This window comes from Choloepus didactylus, chromosome 10, assembly GCF_015220235.1.
Source record: "Choloepus didactylus isolate mChoDid1 chromosome 10, mChoDid1.pri, whole genome shotgun sequence".
NCBI lineage: Eukaryota > Metazoa > Chordata > Mammalia > Pilosa > Megalonychidae > Choloepus > Choloepus didactylus.
The window spans coordinates 102348030-102365725 of NC_051316.1; the positions used below are offsets into that span (position 1 = coordinate 102348030).

At 38.4% G+C, this 17696-nt stretch overlaps 1 protein-coding gene across 1 annotated transcript in view; it reads left to right on the forward strand.

Annotated features, from left to right (window-relative positions):
- FBXW2 (F-box and WD repeat domain containing 2) overlaps positions 1 to 17560 on the forward strand; it is a 45331-nt gene extending 27771 nt beyond the window's left edge. Inside the window, exons 4-8 of the mRNA XM_037797353.1 lie at positions 2614 to 2808; positions 4871 to 5004; positions 7167 to 7253; positions 7915 to 8084; positions 12614 to 17560. Of these exons, the coding sequence (XP_037653281.1) occupies positions 2614 to 2808; positions 4871 to 5004; positions 7167 to 7253; positions 7915 to 8084; positions 12614 to 12902 (875 nt within the window). The 3' untranslated portion in view covers positions 12903 to 17560. The remainder of the gene's footprint in view (positions 1 to 2613; positions 2809 to 4870; positions 5005 to 7166; positions 7254 to 7914; positions 8085 to 12613) is intronic.
- Positions 17561 to 17696: the final 136 nt, after the last annotated feature.

Below are 17696 nucleotides of genomic sequence, written 5' to 3' on the forward strand. Positions count from 1 at the left end.
GAGTTTGCATTTTCTAGTGATTTCGTGTAAGTGGAATCATATAATATCTGTCCCTTTATGTCTGACTTATTTCACTAAACATGATGTCTTCAAAATTCATCCATGTAGTGGCAGGTAATCTGGTTGTTTTCTGATACTTCTTAAGGGTGCAGAACTGAATGGTCCAGTGTTTTCCTTTATATACTAGTTCAAATAAGTAGTTTTGATCATCTTTCCCCCAGTTTTTTTTAAGTAACCTCCCTGACTCTATAGTTTTGCTCCCCTTCAAACCATTCTCCATAGTGCAGCCATAGTGATCTTTCAGAAATGCGAAATAAAGTCATAGTTACAAACATCTTCCTGACCCAGTTTGTAAGCCTGATCTTGCCACTTTATTTCCCAGTCATACTGAACTGCTTTTATAATCAGTGTCCATGTTTTAGGCTTTGCGTTTTGACAGCCATCATAAATAATTCCTAGGCAGAATTTAAAATGGTTCCAAGTACTTTATGAATTGACTCCAATGCCTATTCGTATATATTTATGTAATATATAGGGATACTTGGTGTCCTTTTTTATGCAAGATTATTTCAAATGAAATTCGTGGATTGCCTTGAACTATACAGCTGTCATTTTTAATAGGTATATACCAGGGATTAGCAAACTGTGGACTGCAGGCCAAATACAGCAGAGTTGAGTAGTTGAACAGAAACTGTGGCTCACAAATCCTAAAATATTTTCTATCTGATCTTCTGGATAAAAAGATTGCTGACCTCTGATATATACTATTCCCTTTTTTTGGTGGGAATGGGAGCTGGGTAACTTATTAATTCTTTAGATTTCAGCTTAGACTAGTTAACAAACTTGAAACTTTTTTTAAAGCCATGAAATTCCTTCTTCAAGATGGTAGACTTAAGTGCCATGAGAGCAGAAGCCCTGCATGACATAGTTCTATAAATATATGTTGAATGAATGAATGAGCTCCAAACTGAACACTGACAGTAAGTCAGATCCAAGCTCAGACAGGACCTAAAATGATTTATTTTCCTACTTTAGCTCCTCAGGAATATAGTCATAAAATGCTAAAGCTGAAAGGACTTTAAAGAATATCTAGACATGCACTTGAAATGTGGCTAGTCCAAATTGAGATGTGAAGTGTAAAATATTCACTGGATTTTAAATAATATAAAAAAAAAGTAAACTATCTCAGTATTTTCAAATAATGATTACATGTTGAAATGTTAATATTTTTGTCATATTGAGTTAAATATATTATTTTCATGTTTATTTTTACATTTTAATGTAACTATTAGAAAAATTTAAATTACACGTGTGGCTATTGGGCAGTGTTTGTTTTTAAAATGTGGCTGATGCCTTATTTTCACCTGGCAAGTTGTTTAAGATTATTGGACCTCCACCTCAGATATCCTCAGTTCTAATCTCTCAAGGGATGGCCCTGCGTGTATGTTTTGTTAAAGTTCCCCAGATAATTCTCATGTCTTAAATGTCCATTGAGAACAACGAACCCTGCCCCAGCCCTCATTGTATAGAGGGAAACTGAGTCTCCAAATAGTTAAGTGACAACAAATACAGTCTTCCCTTCAGTATACTGTCATATAAGGTTTGCTTTGCCCAGGTTGAAATTCATGCTCTAATTCTTTCATTAATGATGGCTAATTTTCCATTGTCTGAAACAGCAGAACGTGATTAACCCTTAAAGATGGAATTGCCGCTGGCTTCGTTTAGTTGTTTTCAGCTTTTTGAAAACTGGTCATTTAGGGCTTTCCTGGGATACTGTTCTTATCATAGTGTGTCCTCAAAATATATATATTTGTGTATATATATATATATTTTGCTCATTTTCTATTCTGAAGGTAAACTGTGAGATATGAATTAATCATTAGGATTTAAAACTTAATGAAAGCAAAGTCCTGAATTGTCACTGTGGTAAGTATAACATATTTATCAGATGGAGGCAGGAAAAAAGTCTATTTTTTCCTGCAGAATCTTGAGACTTTACAACTCTGAGATGTTGTGAATGTCTAGGAATAATTTATCCATGGTCTTCTTTGAAATTCCTTCACACATTTCAGAATGGCTTGAGAAATTAGCAGTTAGCCTTTGCGAAAGTTGGCCCATGATCTGAGGCTTATCTTTTGACTTGCTTTAGAGTGGAATATGTTCCAGCAGGCAACTCCACCTGATAATATTCAATTCTCCTTATACATTTAGGGCCGTTAGGTGGTGAACAAGTATGCAAGTGTACATATGCAGTCATAGGTAATCCCCATCCATTTCAAGCTCAAATCAGAGAGTTCTATGAAAAACTTTTTAGCCAGTTATATGAAATTTTACAGTTGAAAGCACCAAGTGATGCTTTGGTCTAACACCTTCCATATCCTGGAAGGTTAAAGGAAAAAGGACAAAACCAAAAATCTTGAATTCAGTCCCAGTACTGCTGACACCATTTTGGTGACTGAGCAAATTGTGTCGTCCTGTTCATGCTCTGATTTCCTCAGCCATAAAGTGGGAGTGGTAGAACCAGGTGACCTTTAAAAAACTCCATGGTTTTGTGAATGTGTTCCTTCTTGGTGTGTTTGTTTTCTTATTAACCTCCCTATCTTTCTCTTGAAGGGTCAGATGACTTGTCTGCAAAACTGTGGGATGTGAGCACAGGGCAGTGCGTTTATGGCATCCAGACCCACACTTGTGCAGCGGTAAAGTTTGATGAGCAGAAGCTTGTGACGGGCTCCTTTGACAACACTGTGGCCTGCTGGGAATGGAGTTCCGGAGCCCGGACCCAGCACTTCCGGGGGCACACAGGGGCGGGTGGGTTGCCCTTTTTCAAGGGTTTTTATGATTACTGTAACTTCATCCATTAAAGCCAGGATCCAAGGAAATGATTTTTTTTTTTTTTAATTTATTTAACCTGCCTTATCCCCCCTTCTTTCTCAGTCACTGTAGTTATTTCCCTTTAAGTTATTCTTATTTGGAGTTTTCCCTCCAAATTTTGCTTTTCCTTGGCCTGTTTTTAAACTCTTCTGTGTACCCTATGCATATTCTCCCTCTCTCCTATGTCATTTATATCCTGTTGAACAGTCAGTCCCCTTTGATTTTATCAGATTCCGTATTTCCAAACTTAGTATTCCTACACTTGTAAATCCACTTTATTTGTAGAATTGGGTCTGAAAATCCTTTGGAGAGATGAAGGTTCTCAGATTATGTGGTCCACAGACATTACATCTAATTGGAGCTTGGTCAACTGCCTAGACATAAGATTAAAGAAAAAGATAGCTGGATGTTTCCTAAAAAATGTACAGCATGATTATTTTCCAGAAAATTGGTCATTTGAATATAGCCTTGAGATCTGAGCATCTCCCTCTGTTGCACTGTATTTTGGAGCTTAGTGTAGAAATCATAATAAGCAATTTCCCAGCTTCTTGTGCAGCATCTCCTCTCTTCCTTTCCCCCATTTACTCACTGTTTGAACCCTTGAGAGTCAGATCTGTGCTCTTAAGCATCACATTTTATGAGCAGCCTTCCTGGGCTCCCTAAAAAGTTCAGGTCCTTCTGCTATGGGTTTCCCAGTGACCTCTGTTTCTCTCATAGCACTCATCATACAAGTAAATATGATCTTTCTTTTCCCCACCAGGCTTTAAGCTCCATAAAGACAGGGATCCTGCCTGTCTTGTTCACCTTTATGTTTGGTTCCTTGTACTGCACCTGGTGCTCAGTAATTCTTTGAATTAAACCTAGCTGTTTTGCAGCAAAAAGTAAATTTCTTCACATTTTTTTGTCCTAGACATTTTCTTCAGTCTTTGCTATCTGCTATACTTGTTTGTTTTAGAAATTAATATTTGAAGGTATATATGATTAAGCATGGAACTTGTTTATTAAACTGAGTATAATATTTACAGTATTTCTAAAGGTGTGCCATGACTTCCAGGTGATTTTATACCTGATTAACTTTGAGAACTTTGTTCTAAAAACATTCTACTTGCTGTTCCCTGGACGTTGCTATGACTTTTCCTAACTCTGTGCCCTTGCTGTTCCCTCTACCTGCGATATTCTTTTTCTTTTCTTGATAAACTTTACTCATCCTTCAGGGCCCATCTCCAAAATCGTCTCTTCCCTGATACCCCTGGGCAGAGTTAGTCATTCTCCTTGGTGTTTCCCTAGCAAGAGGTAAACATTCATTTTTTGAATTCCATCCCCCTTAGACTGAGCTCCTTGAAGGAAGGACCACTGTCTTTATCTCTGGGTCCCCAGTGGTCCCTTAGAGCGTGGCGGACATTTAACAACAAATATTTGTATACTCACTATACTGCAAGCACTCTTGAGGTGCCAGGGATACAGCCAAGAAGAAATTCAGTGAATGGATTAATCTGATCTTTAGGATCCTTTTTTTGTTTTACTTTGTTTCGCTGTTCACTGGCTTTTCTTGACTCTGAGTACTGTTTTGCAGCTTATATTTACATTTTGTCTGACTGCAATAAATAATGCAAATCTGAAGAGGGCCAAGTATGTTCTGTTTTCCCTTCATGAACTAGATAAGTTTTGTCATATCAGGCAGACAGTCCTAAGAAGGAATTCATGATCTCCAATACTGGTTTTGCCTCTCCCTCTGAAGCTATCAAAAATATAAGATATCATATTATTCTGGGGACTTCCCAACCTTAGAAGTAATAATCTTTAATAACGACAAGAATTTTGAGATGGATATATTTTTATCATATCATTTTATTATAAAACTGCTAGTTGAGTATCACCATTTTCACAGTACAATTGGAAAATCAGTACAATTGGGCAGCTAGGGAGAATAAATGTTACTGAACTCTATTATAAAAGTCCCACAGACATGTTTTAACTTTGTGTGTGTTATGTACACTAGTGTTTAGCGTGGACTACAATGATGAACTGGATATTTTGGTGAGTGGCTCTGCGGACTTCACTGTGAAAGTGTGGGCTTTATCTGCTGGGACATGCCTGAACACACTCACTGGGCATACGGAATGGGTCACCAAGGTAGGAATACTTACTGAAGAAACCTTGACGTCAGGCTTGGGGGTAGTGGTGGAGTACAGTAGATGGTGCCTTACTATAAGTGGTAGGTGACCTCTCAGAGGGAATAGATGCAACCATAAGGCATGATAGTGTACAATAATGCCCAGTTTTTAGAAGGCATTCAGTAGATAGTTATTTAACAAATGAATGACTCAAGAGCATGGAATGATGCCCACAATGTATTAGGTGGGTAGAGGGGGCAAACAAAATAGATTACAAAATAGTATGTAGAGTATGACACCAGTTTCCAAATGTGTTTATGCACCAAAACTTTGAAGGTGATTATATCTGGTGGGATTGTAGGTATATTTTTCCCTTTAGAATGAACATTTTTTTTTTTTAATCAGAAAAAGCAGTTTTCATTTTGAAAAACAAAATGCTTGCAATAAGTGGGCAAAGAAAAATTTACAGGTTCATTTCCTAGTTTTTGAAAGAAGATCACTGTGAGGATCAAATGCAGTAATAATGAACATGCCATGCAGAAGCGCTTTTCTTGAGCATGCCCTGCCTCTCTGCAAGGGGCTAAGGATATAGTAGTGAACAAAGCAAACTCAGACTTTACTTTTATGAATATTAATCTAGTGGGGGAATTAGTTACTAAACTAATTTCACAAATAAATATATAATTACGAATTGTTTTAAGTGCTGTGATGGAAAAGTACATTGTTCTGTGAGAAAGTCTGGGAAGGGTATCTAATTGGTTCAGGGAAAGTTTTCTTAGAAGGGCTAAAACATGAGAATGAAAAGGGAATAGATGGGTAAAGAGTAATTGAACAGTGTTTCAGAGGGTACAACATATGCACAGTCTAGAGAGGGAAAGGATTTGGAATGGTTGACAGTCTTGAAAAAGGCAGTGGAGCTGTTATAGTTGGGGAGGGAGGTGGGAAGATAATCATCATATATGATTTGCTAGGACATATTAAGAACTTTGAATATCATTAGACATATAGTAGGAAGCAATAGAAGCATTCTGAGCAAGAATCTGGTGTGCTTTACGTTTTAAGAGAATGACTGCTGAGTGAAGAATGGATCAGAGTGGGGCATGAGTGGAAACAGGATGACAAGTTAGTCTTTTGCAGTAGTTTTAAGCAAAAGATGCTGATGGCTTGGATTTGAGTGGTGGCGATGAAGAGAAGGGTTCACATGAAGGATATGTCTTTAAGGTAAAGTCAACTGAACTTGCTTATTGGTTGTGGGGAGCAAAGAAGAAAGAATCAGAAATGACTGGTGGGTTTTAGACTGGTTAGATGATTATGTCTTTTTCTGAAATTTGAGGAGCTAAAGGTAGAGTGGTTTGAGAGAAGATCAGTAATTCTGTATTTGGGCATTACATTTTTAAATAGGAAAGTTACATGTGTTTTAAGGCAATTTGGTGTTGTAGAAAAAACAGTGCACTTGGGGCTAGGAGACTGGCTGTGATATCTTAGACAAGTTACTCCTACCTTCAGGGCCTGAATTTTATCATCTGCTAAATGTTCCTATGAATATTAAAATAAGATAATGGGGCAGCACCCAGCAAGATGCCTGGCACTTATTAGCAGGTCAGTCAAAGTCTTAATGGAATGTTAACTTTTACTACATCAATATTATTACCATTTCATCCTCACTACAGTTATGCTAGATGAGATAATAGGTGTGTCATCCCTAATTTTTAAAGACGAAAAAACTGAGGAACAAAGAGGTTAAGATGGTCTTGCAGAGTCAGCATATAGCAGATTCTGGTCCCAAGTCTGGTGCTTGTTCCATTATAATGCATCTGCTTTTGAAAACAGATAATTGCATCTACTTCTGTTTCTGTGAACTTTTTTTCTATTTAATTCCTCATGTTTTCTATAAAATCAGTTTATCGATTTTAAAATCAGTCCTAATGTTTGCTTCAAGGCTAAAGCTAAGATTAAATGCTTGCCAGTGTTAGACACTTTCAGATCCTGCTGATAACCTAAGGATTCTGGTTATAGCAGAAATCTTAGAAGTTAACTTGGTAATATAGTTATGGCTTAGGTATTCTAGCATACCTTATCATTTCCACCTCTTCCTTTTCAGATTTTAATTTAAATACATAAAAGCAATATAGAAATGGAATTAAAAGGATCTTTCTGTAACATGGATGTTTATATTTGCAGGTGGTTTTGCAGAAGTGCAAAGTCAAGTCTCTCTTGCACAGCCCTGGAGACTACATTCTCTTGAGTGCAGACAAATATGAGATCAAGGTGAGTGTTCCCCCTCCATTAATTTGCCTCCTCAGAGAAAACTGGTAAATATAAGAAAATTAAAATGGTATGGTAGAAGGGGAATGAATATTCCAAGGGGAGCAGGAATGTTTTAGTGCAAGTCATTTTAAACCCATTGGAAAAGGAGATTATTCATTAGCTCCTTTGTCCTAGGCAGTTTTTACCTCCGATTTGTAAATGCAAGTTAAAAAAAAAAAAAACCCAGAAATATATCTTCAGCTCATTCTTCCTTTTTGTTTTTTTTTGTTTCTTTTTGTTTGTTTTTTTGTTTTTTTGAGACGTGTATGTACTACTCTCCTCAATGTTTAGATTTAAACTATGGAAACATAAAAATTTACTTGTAATAAAAACGATTTGCAAAGAGCTTACAGAGCACTCTTACACACTCATTGTGTCTTTTAAATGGTTCTGTATGGCAGATATTATTATATCCATTGGGGGAACTGAGGTTCAGAGAGGTTAAATATTTTACCAAAAGTAGCAGCAGAATCAGGACTTGAACCTGTGTCTCTTGACTGTAAGACCTGTGGTCTAGTTTCATTTCGTGTTTTACTTCATCAGTGCAAGCCACACTGTTTCAGGACAAGCTTTTCTGTGTTGATGTGATCTGCAATCTTTTGTAACTTTCTGCTACCTGTAGATTTGGCCAATTGGGAGAGAGATCAACTGCAAGTGCTTAAAGACATTGTCTGTCTCTGAGGATAGAAGTATCTGCCTGCAACCAAGACTTCATTTTGATGGCAAATACATCGTCTGTAGTTCGGCACTAGGTCTCTACCAGTGGGACTTTGCCAGTTATGATATTCTCAGGTAACATATCCTTGGGCCTTACATTACACTTAACCTTTGAAAGTCTGCTGCAGTTCAATATTAAAGACAGGCTGAACATTTTTATGTGCCACTTGGTAACTTGATTTTAGGATGTGTACTATATCAATTATAAACAGGGTTAAATATGCTGAAAATCTCACATAGGAAAAATTTTTGAGAGGCAGTATGCAAAACTGAAAGGTATATGCTTGGACCGATGAGATCTAGGTTCTGATCCCTCCCCTGACCCTGAGTCATGAGTTACTTCCCCTTTCAGGATTTAACATGCTTTTCTGGAAAATGAGGGTCTTGGATAAAAAGATTTTTTTATTTTGGGAGCGTTGACTGCGTGTGACCGGAAAGGTATAAGTGTGATGCTCTACCGACTGAGCTAGCTGGGCTGATCGGGTGATAGAGCATCACACTTATACCTTTCCGGTCACACGCAGTCAAAGCTCCCAAAATGGAGCCCGAACAGGGGTTTTGAGATCTCTAGTTATAATATTTTAATTTCTACTTCCTATGTAATTGAAATTCTACACTGTTCTACAAGCCTTGTCACTTCAGTGGGATTGAGGGTTCTATTGACCAGTGGAAGGACAGAGGTATTTAGAGAAAAATACAACTTGCAGGGTTTTTGGCCAAAGAAATAAGTAAGAGGAAGTCCATGGACAAATAAATTTGCAATTCACTGCATACCATAGACCCCTCTTGGAGATTGACAGTATCTGTTAGTATATTGTCGGTATATACAAGTCATGCCATGTGGTGATTAAGAGAACTTACTTTGGTGAAATACTAACTTGGCTTAAGACCTGGTGCCATTACCACTATTTAAAAAAAAAGAGGAAGAAAGACCTTGTGCCATCTCTTATATATCTTTTGAGGTGCGTGATTTCATGTAAATTTCTTAACTTCCTTGTGCCTCAATTTCTGCATCTGTAAAGTGATGATTAAATGAACTGTGTGTAAATAGGACTTAGCATAGGACCTGGGATCTTTATTATTAACAGCTCTGAGAAACCCAACATAAAGAAACCCTTTTGAATTTATTTAACCTACTGTACCTGATCCTTATTGTGCACAACACCTTTTTTTTTTTTTGAGGAACACATTAACAGCTCCCAGAATTAGTGTTTCACAGAATGGTTCAGAAACTGCTGACTTGTGGGAAGTACAGAGAGTTGAATTATCTCTTCATTGTTTCTGTGCGTGACTGATCATTCTAGCCAACAGGACTTTGATGGGTCCCATCTCTTTGGTCACAAAGTTGCAACCCCATTTATATCTTTCTAGAGTCAGATCAACATTTCAGTCAGTTTGGTTTCGAGCTGTCAGAATCATTTCTAGAAAAGATTGATGATTATTCTTTGAGGAAAACAAAGACCGCAACAGATCCTAGAAAACATTGGTCCAAGATCTTCATTTTATAGATGAGGTAACTAAAGCCCAGCGAAGATAAGGGTGTTGCCCTAGGTCTCACAGCTCACCCTCCTAGTCTAGCATTCATCCATCCATTGCTAGATTACCAAGCCAAGGGTACCAAAAACGGAGAACAACTTGATACTTCATAAGTAGTCACAAGTGGGAAAATCACCTTTTACAGTTTAATATTATGTTTATTTTGAATTCATCTTTTTTGGTGGGGAGGGTTGGAAGGCAGGGCTGAATAGAGGTATCATATCTTTTTTTAATTTTTGGGCCTCTAAAGGTTTTGACCTGATCCACATCTACTTTTCTCATCTACAACTTCCTCTTCAGAATGGAGTATAGAGAGCCCAGAATCCCAGATAAAGGTTATTTTCTGGTGTTTGAATACACTAGCTCTAAGCAACAAACCTGCAAATAGTTTGATAGAAGTGCTAGATTCAGATTTTTCTTTGAAAAGGAGCTCTTTTATCGCTACTTTTTCTCCCCAACCTCTTGAAACCCTAGTAAAAATTCTGTGGCTTCAGAGGCTATGTTGCTAGGATCAGGTAGGGCTACTGAAACTGTGACTCTAATTGGAAAGAAGCAAAATACACAAATAACAGATTGTTGATCAGTAAGACTGAGATGTGATGCAATCTCAAGTGTCTGGTTATACCCTGATTTTCACTGATGAGGTGGGACTTACCAGATTTTCTAGCTGTTTTTCCAAGCTTCCTTTGGGTCACTTTTATAGGAATTGGAATCTGCTCATGCTCATTGTACCACTGCTTTATTCATTAGCAGATATTTATTGAGTATCTACCTATGTGTCAGGCATTGTGACGTGCACTGGGAACCAGCAGAAACACTTGAACTCATGGAAATTACTAACCATCAGGAGGGAAGACTGACATTAAACAGCTAATTACATCAAAATGTTTTAATGATTAGGATAAGAGCAACATAATATGGGGTACTCTGAGACATGACCGAGTCTGTGGAGTAAAAGGAAGGCTACCTTGAGGAAGAGAGATTCAAGCTGAGCTCTAAAGGATGAGTATATCCATTAAGTGCCACAGTGGGTGTGCTGTGAGGAATATTGCAGACCAAGGCACCAATCTGTTCAAAGGCCCTGAAGCTGAAGGAGCCTGGTGCATTTGAGGAACTGAAAGAAGGGCAGTGTGGCTCGAAATGTGAGTTCAGTAGGGAGCCGTTGAAGGGTTTTACAAGTTTAAATGAGGTGGTTAACAGAATCAGATTTTAATGTGATGTTAACTGATCGGAAGGGGCCAAGAATAAATGTGGCAAGCCGAATAACAGACTATTGGCAGTAGTATAGACAAAACATGATGCCTTGGACCAGAACTGTGGCATTGGAGATATTTGTGAATAACTTAGAGAAAAATTGGAAAGGTAAAGTCAATAGATCTTGGTGACTAAATTTGTAATTTGAGTGAGGAGAGATGGATGATTGCCACATTTCCTACTTCAGCAACTGGGTAAACGAGTGAAGAAATAAAGACGAGGAAAAGGCCTGGCTAAATTCAGTTTTGGATAGGTCAAGTATAAGAACTTTGTCTTATTCACTGCTAAATCTCTGGTACCAACAGAGCATGTGTGACACTCAGAAATGTTTGTTCAGGGGAAATCCATTCATCTGTGCACTCATCTATTCATTCAGCAAAGAGTTGTGTACACATTAACTGAATAGGAAGCAGTTAAATGTCGAGAAAAGAGCATGGGTACTGGAGTCAGAGCTGGGCTCAAATGCTAAGTCTGCAATGTATTAGCTGTGCGACCATGGCAAGACATTTTACACTCTTAGCCTCAGTTTATTCGCTTGTACAATGGAGAAAATATCTCTTCCTCACTCAGTAGTGAGGATTGAGATAACATGTTAATTATGAAGTTCAATACCTGGTACATGGTAGACGCTCAATAAGTAATGTCCTCTCTTCCTATTATCAAACTGAAATCTGCTTCTCTGTGACTCTTTCCTTTTGATCCTAGTTTTGCCTTTTAGACCTGTCAATGTCTGACCTCTCTATTACACATCCTTCACTATTTAAAGGGGACAACCATGTATAGCTTCCCTGCCCCTGCCATTGCCCACCCCTTCCCCAGCTAAGTATCCTTCAGCTGTTCCTTACTTTTCCTGGTTACCAGGCTCTCCCTATTCTGGTTAACCTCTTGGACATATACTAATTTGTTAGTGTCCTTGTTAAAATATAGTCTAAATTTGTCTCTTCACAGCGACTCAACTATATTGACATAGGGCAGAATTTATACATCCCTTGTCTCATAGCTCTTTTCCTAGTGCCTCCAAAGAGAACATTCTTGTCACCTTTTTGCCTCACTAAGCTTACAGATAACAAAAACTAAGTTTTTTTTTTTTTTTCTTTTCATTTGTGCTGCTCTTTAGGTAGGTCTCTCCCATTTTGTGTCTTTGTCATTGATGTTTTAGAAATAGTTGGAGAAGGTTAAGGCTATCCTCCCATCTCCTCCAGTTTTCTCTAACAACTTCTTATGAATCTTACTAGTAGATGTTTCTGAAGTATTTCTGAAACTTTTAATATTTTCAGCCCTTACTATTTTTGGAGAAAAACTCCTGGGTTTGCTAGATGGAGTAGCACTTCAGTCACTTGATTTTCAGACTTTGTTCTGGACTTCAGGATGGTTCCTGCTTATTCCAGTATGCTAGGAGTTGATGAGTAAGTCTTTTTACCTAGTGGGAATAATTGAGTCTTCTGGTCTAGTTCTAACTGTTAACTGACTAGTTGTGAATTCTTAGTTGAAATATTTATCTAGTCTAGGCTTCTATTTCTGCACCTTAAAAAGGAGAATGTTAAGTTAGAAAATCTGTAAGAGCCTTTCCAGCCTAGACCTTTTGTGCTTTTGTAAACTTAACTTAAACACCACCTTTCTCCTTATCAGACTGAAGGGTTCAGTGGGCTGAGCTTTTCATCCTCATATTTTCCCTTTTATCAAAAACTTTCAGTTAACTCTCTAAATTTTCTCAAATTTTACATTGGTTTTCAGTATCTCTATAAAAGGTTACAGTAACATAAACAGAAGCAAAGCTGCCTCTGGTTCATGATCCCTAACTCTCATCCTTGTAGGGTCATCAAGACTCCTGAGATAGCAAACTTGGCCTTGCTTGGCTTTGGAGAGATCTTTGCCCTACTGTTTGACAACCGCTACCTGTACATCATGGACTTGCGGACAGAGAGCCTGATTAGCCGCTGGCCTCTGCCGGAGTACAGGAAATCAAAGAGAGGCTCAAGCTTCCTGGCAGGCGAAGCATCCTGGCTGAATGGACTGGATGGGCACAATGATACAGGCTTGGTCTTTGCCACTAGCATGCCTGACCACAGTATTCACCTGGTGTTGTGGAAGGAGCACGACTGATGCAACGAGCCATCACTGCTGACTGACTGTGGGTGCCTGGGCTATGGGTTTTGAGTGCAACCTCCATGGCAGCCGACTGCATGAACCAAAGTTCTCACCTAATGGTATCATCACGCAGTGCACAATCATTTATCTATATTTGCCGGGGGGCCAGGGCTCAGGGCGGGGGAGGGCTGATTTTATTGACATACAGCGCAGCATGCTAATTGGGTACACTATTGACTTCATTTGTACTTAGTTTTGTTGGTCAACATAAGAGGATGCATTTTGGATTCATCTTTCTTGACTGGAATCTTGGTTTTAAGTAAAGAAAGCTAAAGGATTCATTAATCTGCTAATTGGTTGCCTATAAAATCACATTCAGTTTGTTATTAAAGCTTTTTACCATAGCCTTTTTGTTGTTTTGAAGTTGAAGCAAAGGTGCTATGATGTTGTTACAGCAACTTCGCTCACATAGGACTTAAGTTTTCATAAGAGCCAGTGTTAAAAATACCACCCGAGTTCTGTGACATTCATAAACTCTCTACCAAATATATTCAAAAGAAAGTCTGTCTTCCAGTACAGACTTTAAATTGGTTGTTCATAACTCATTCTAAGTTTGGTTTGAGCAGAGTCAGTGTTGAACATGTCTAAGATGTGAGGGAGTTCTTAGTTTTTTTCCATGTGGAGGAAGTTGTTCCTCAGTGCCCCATAGCCTGGGTGACTGCACAGAAGTGACATTCTGTAGTAGAAAGAGCACTGAAATGAAAGATTGGAGACTGGCTCTGTTACTTAGTAACCTTGTGACCTCAGGCATAACACTGCTCTGGGCCCCAGTTTCCCTGTCTGAAAAGCCTATGTTCGAGCTAAGTGATTTCTAAGATTCCTTCTAGTCCTAGGTCTGCTGAGGTATGCAGTTTTGTTTGATCCTTGATTGATTGTTTCTTTGGGGTTGGAGATAATTAAATGAAATCACTGATACAAAGTTATCTATAAAGAAAGCAGATATATGAAAAGGCTGGATAAAAGGGGCATAGAGAAAATGTAACAGATTCCATTTAGAAAATGTAAATAATTGGTGAGAGAAATGCCAATTGAGTGATGGATGATTCTGTAAAGAGGCAGTTTGCTGTATTAGAAAGATACCTGAACCTGATTTACGTTCTTCCTTTACCTTTAGTTTGATGTGTGACCTCAGGCAGGTTAACTTTCTGTCCCTATACCCCTGTTTTCTTCATCTTTAAAATGAAGGAATTGTCCTAGCTAAAGGTTCACAGACTCTAATACCTAAGGAAGCCATGCAGGAAACACAGATGAGTGAAGCATGCTGGGTAGTATTAATCTGAACCAAGGAAAGTTTATCAGACCGGGCCATTTACTCATTTTGTCATAGGCAGAAATAAGCCCAATGTTGGCAGGTCTTCTCATTTTTTCAGGAGGAACTGGCAGTCCAGATTTTTTATATGAAATCCCTGGATTTTTGAAATGTTGACAACTAATAGAAGATAATTTAAAATATGGTGAGCTAAACAAAACATATCTACAGGCTTCCAGTTTGTATCCTCTCCTTTTGTTTCTGTAAAATTAGGTAATTCTGTGATTCTGGAAATTTTATTTTATTTTATTTTTTAGTGGAAATGTTTTAACCCAGCTGTCATAACCGTTAGGGAGACAGTAAGAGAGAGCAAATAGTAAAAAAAATCTCACCTACTCTTTAGCCATTTCCCATTGTTTTAAAGGGGAAAGGGGAGGCAGAGTTCATTCACAGACAAGTAGGAAAGTAGTTTGAAGATGACCGTAAGAACTCAAACCTCAGTGAAAGCCTCTGCCTGGAAATATGAGTTGTTGTTCTTGCTGACTCTGATTAAAGCATATCCATTTTATAGATGGGAAGGTTGTTGCTGGTAGAGTGGAGAATGATGCAAACTATGTAGAGGGCCCCAGCTCTCACAGAATCCACATTAGCACAGAGCCTGACAGTGGACCTCTAAATGCTGTGGAATTAGTGTTTCAAGGCCACATTTAGTTAATATCCATGTTGAGACTCCAGGGGAATTACATACAGAAGAAAAAGCAATACCTTCCTCCACCCCCAAAATCTGGGTTTAATCCATTTCACATTGAGTTCTGTGCATGAGCTTTGCTTAGTCCTTCAAGAAATGGAACTAGAATTCCAGCTAGAATCTGTTTTGCAGGAGTCTTAGGAGACTTGGGGCAATGATATAAGGATAAATAAATTACTTGTTCCCTTTCAACCAGCTTGACTAAGTGAGATTACAGTGATCTAACAACCATTCCTACCCTTGTCTCACTTTTATATATATCCAAGAGCTCCAAAGGGCAAGTAATTATAATTGTAGCCATTTGTGGGGAAAATTTTTTTTTCATGACAAAACTGTATCCCCATTCCATGTTGTCACTCTGAAGTGGTGAATACCCGAGTTAGCATCAGGGTGGTGCTTGGTGTGGCTGGACTTTGATAGCAGTACTTGAGGCAGTGGCTGGAGTCATAACTTTGATTCCTCGTTTTCACAGGCCTTCATTTTGTCTGAGTGTTTTATTTAGTTGCTTTATAGATGTTGGGTTTATTCATAATACTGCCAGCTTTCAAAAAAATAGAAAACTAAAGCAAAGTGGGGAGTCATGGAGTAGGTGGGGAATAACTAAAGATGTAGCTCTTCAGTCTTTCTTCACGTTAGGGGGCTGTCTCCCCTTCACATTGACTTCTGCTTTACCAGTTCAGAGTCAAGGGAATTGCTTTTGCATTTTCTATTATTAATATTTCTCATCTCTGAAAATTATAAGTTATGAGCAGAGGGACCCATCCTTTTTTAAGAGTCTTGGATTTCCTAGATGACATTGAGGGACTTCTTACCTCTCAGGTCCATAAACGGAACCATAAAAACTTCAGGCTCCAAGATGAAAACAGGTCCAGGAGAGCTCGATGGGTGTGAGGCTTTTAGCAGACTCTGTTCCCATTCCCAAGGAAGGTAGCTTACTCCAGCCCCATTATATGAAATAATAAATGTCGTCAAAACAGGCCTGACCTTTTAGACCTATCAGAAAAATAGAAGAAAGGCTTCCTTGGGGGCTAGAATTTGAAGTTTCCACAGGAAGATAAACATGCCTGGATAACTTTTCCCAAGTGGAAGGAAGGTGGGTGTATTGCTATCAATTTAAGGTTTGTACTTCGTTTTTCATAGTTCAAAAATTATTCTACTTTGGCTGCTGAAAACGCTTAGCAAAGTTTGAAGTTTATATAATCATTATAATATTTACTTACATGAGAATGATTGTTGGCTCTGCATTTCTAAAACATTTTAGGAAGAAAAGAAATATCTCTGGAAACAGTATTATTTTAAAAAAGAAGAAATTGTTTCTATTAGGTGCATTTTGGCCCAACAGAAGCAGCTAAGGATGGTGGAGCCTGGCTTTACACATTTCTTTGGCCAAACACAGATAGCTCCTTGAAGCTGTGGTTTTTGCCCCTTGGCTTCTAGGAGACCTAAAGGTGTAATTCTCCCACCACCACTCTTCCAGCTTTCACGGCCTAGGAGAATGAATCACTTGACTTTCTCTCTAGGGAAATGAGCAGAATCTGGTCACTACTCTAGCATGCAGCCTGGGGCAAGGCACACAGTCACTTTGCCTGTAGGAATACAGAGTTGTCAGTTTGGTGGAGAAGCCCTTTTGGTCTGTCCCCTTGATAAAGCTTCCCTGTCTCATTGTACTAGTACTTGCCAAGATGTTTTACGAGCCTAGATGTTCTTGAGCATTGTTCAGTCTGCAGATAGAGAACCTGATGAAAAGAACTGATTAACAATCTTGACAGAAATGCCCATTAGCCATCTTCGGCAATGTTTCTGATCAGAGGTTCTCTGTATCTACTGTAGGAAAGTAAACTTTTTCAGAATAAATCCTCAAATGGATTACTGGATAGTCTTTGCACCCCTGCCATCAGCCTAATCAGGGTGAATGAACATGTCAGGTGCATAAAGGTGTTTGTCAAGTTGTTTCCATACGTTTCTGGTCTTCCTCAGCCCTTCCAAGAATAATTCATTTGCTTAAAGTGACTGTTACATCTTGATCAGTGTAAACCCATTTAACTATTGCAGTTTAAAGAATCCACCTACTTCTGTTCTTCATGAATGTGCCCAAGTATCATGTGACTTTGAATATTTAAACTTGGCAAATTACTAATTCAGGTGAAATAAGCTCACAATTTCTTGGTGTCCTTATACTCATATTGTGAACAGGCATGTTTCCCTAATTTAGACTTAGAACCCTTGATGAGATGTGCTCAGGTTGAAAAAAGCTGGTCTCTCACCAATCCAACATCTGTAGCAACATGGTGAAAATTCATCAACTCGTGTTTCACTAATATGATGTATGTTGTGATCTAGGGGGAATGAGAAGTTTATATTTGAACTCTGTGGGGAGGGGGGAAGGGGATTGCTTAAGCAAATAGTAGAGTGATTGTGGAACAAGATGTCTCTTTAAGATGAGAAGGTCTTTTCATGCATCATAGAAAGAAGCATTCTTTTACCCATGAGTGTGCAAACTATAAATCATTTATATCTATACATTAAAGCAGGTTCCCTTGATTAGGCAACATTTGGTTAGCCAAGCCTGTTATTGTTTGTACTTGAAAGTAATAAAGCTGCATTTCCCTAAAAATATATTCTGTAGTTAAGACTTTTTTGTTTCTTTTTCCCAACTAATTCAGGTGGAACTTTGCAAAAGTATGTTCTAGAATGTGTTTTTAGAATGGATCTGCCCTCTATGTCCTCTAAAGTGTCCCTGTTCTTTACTGTT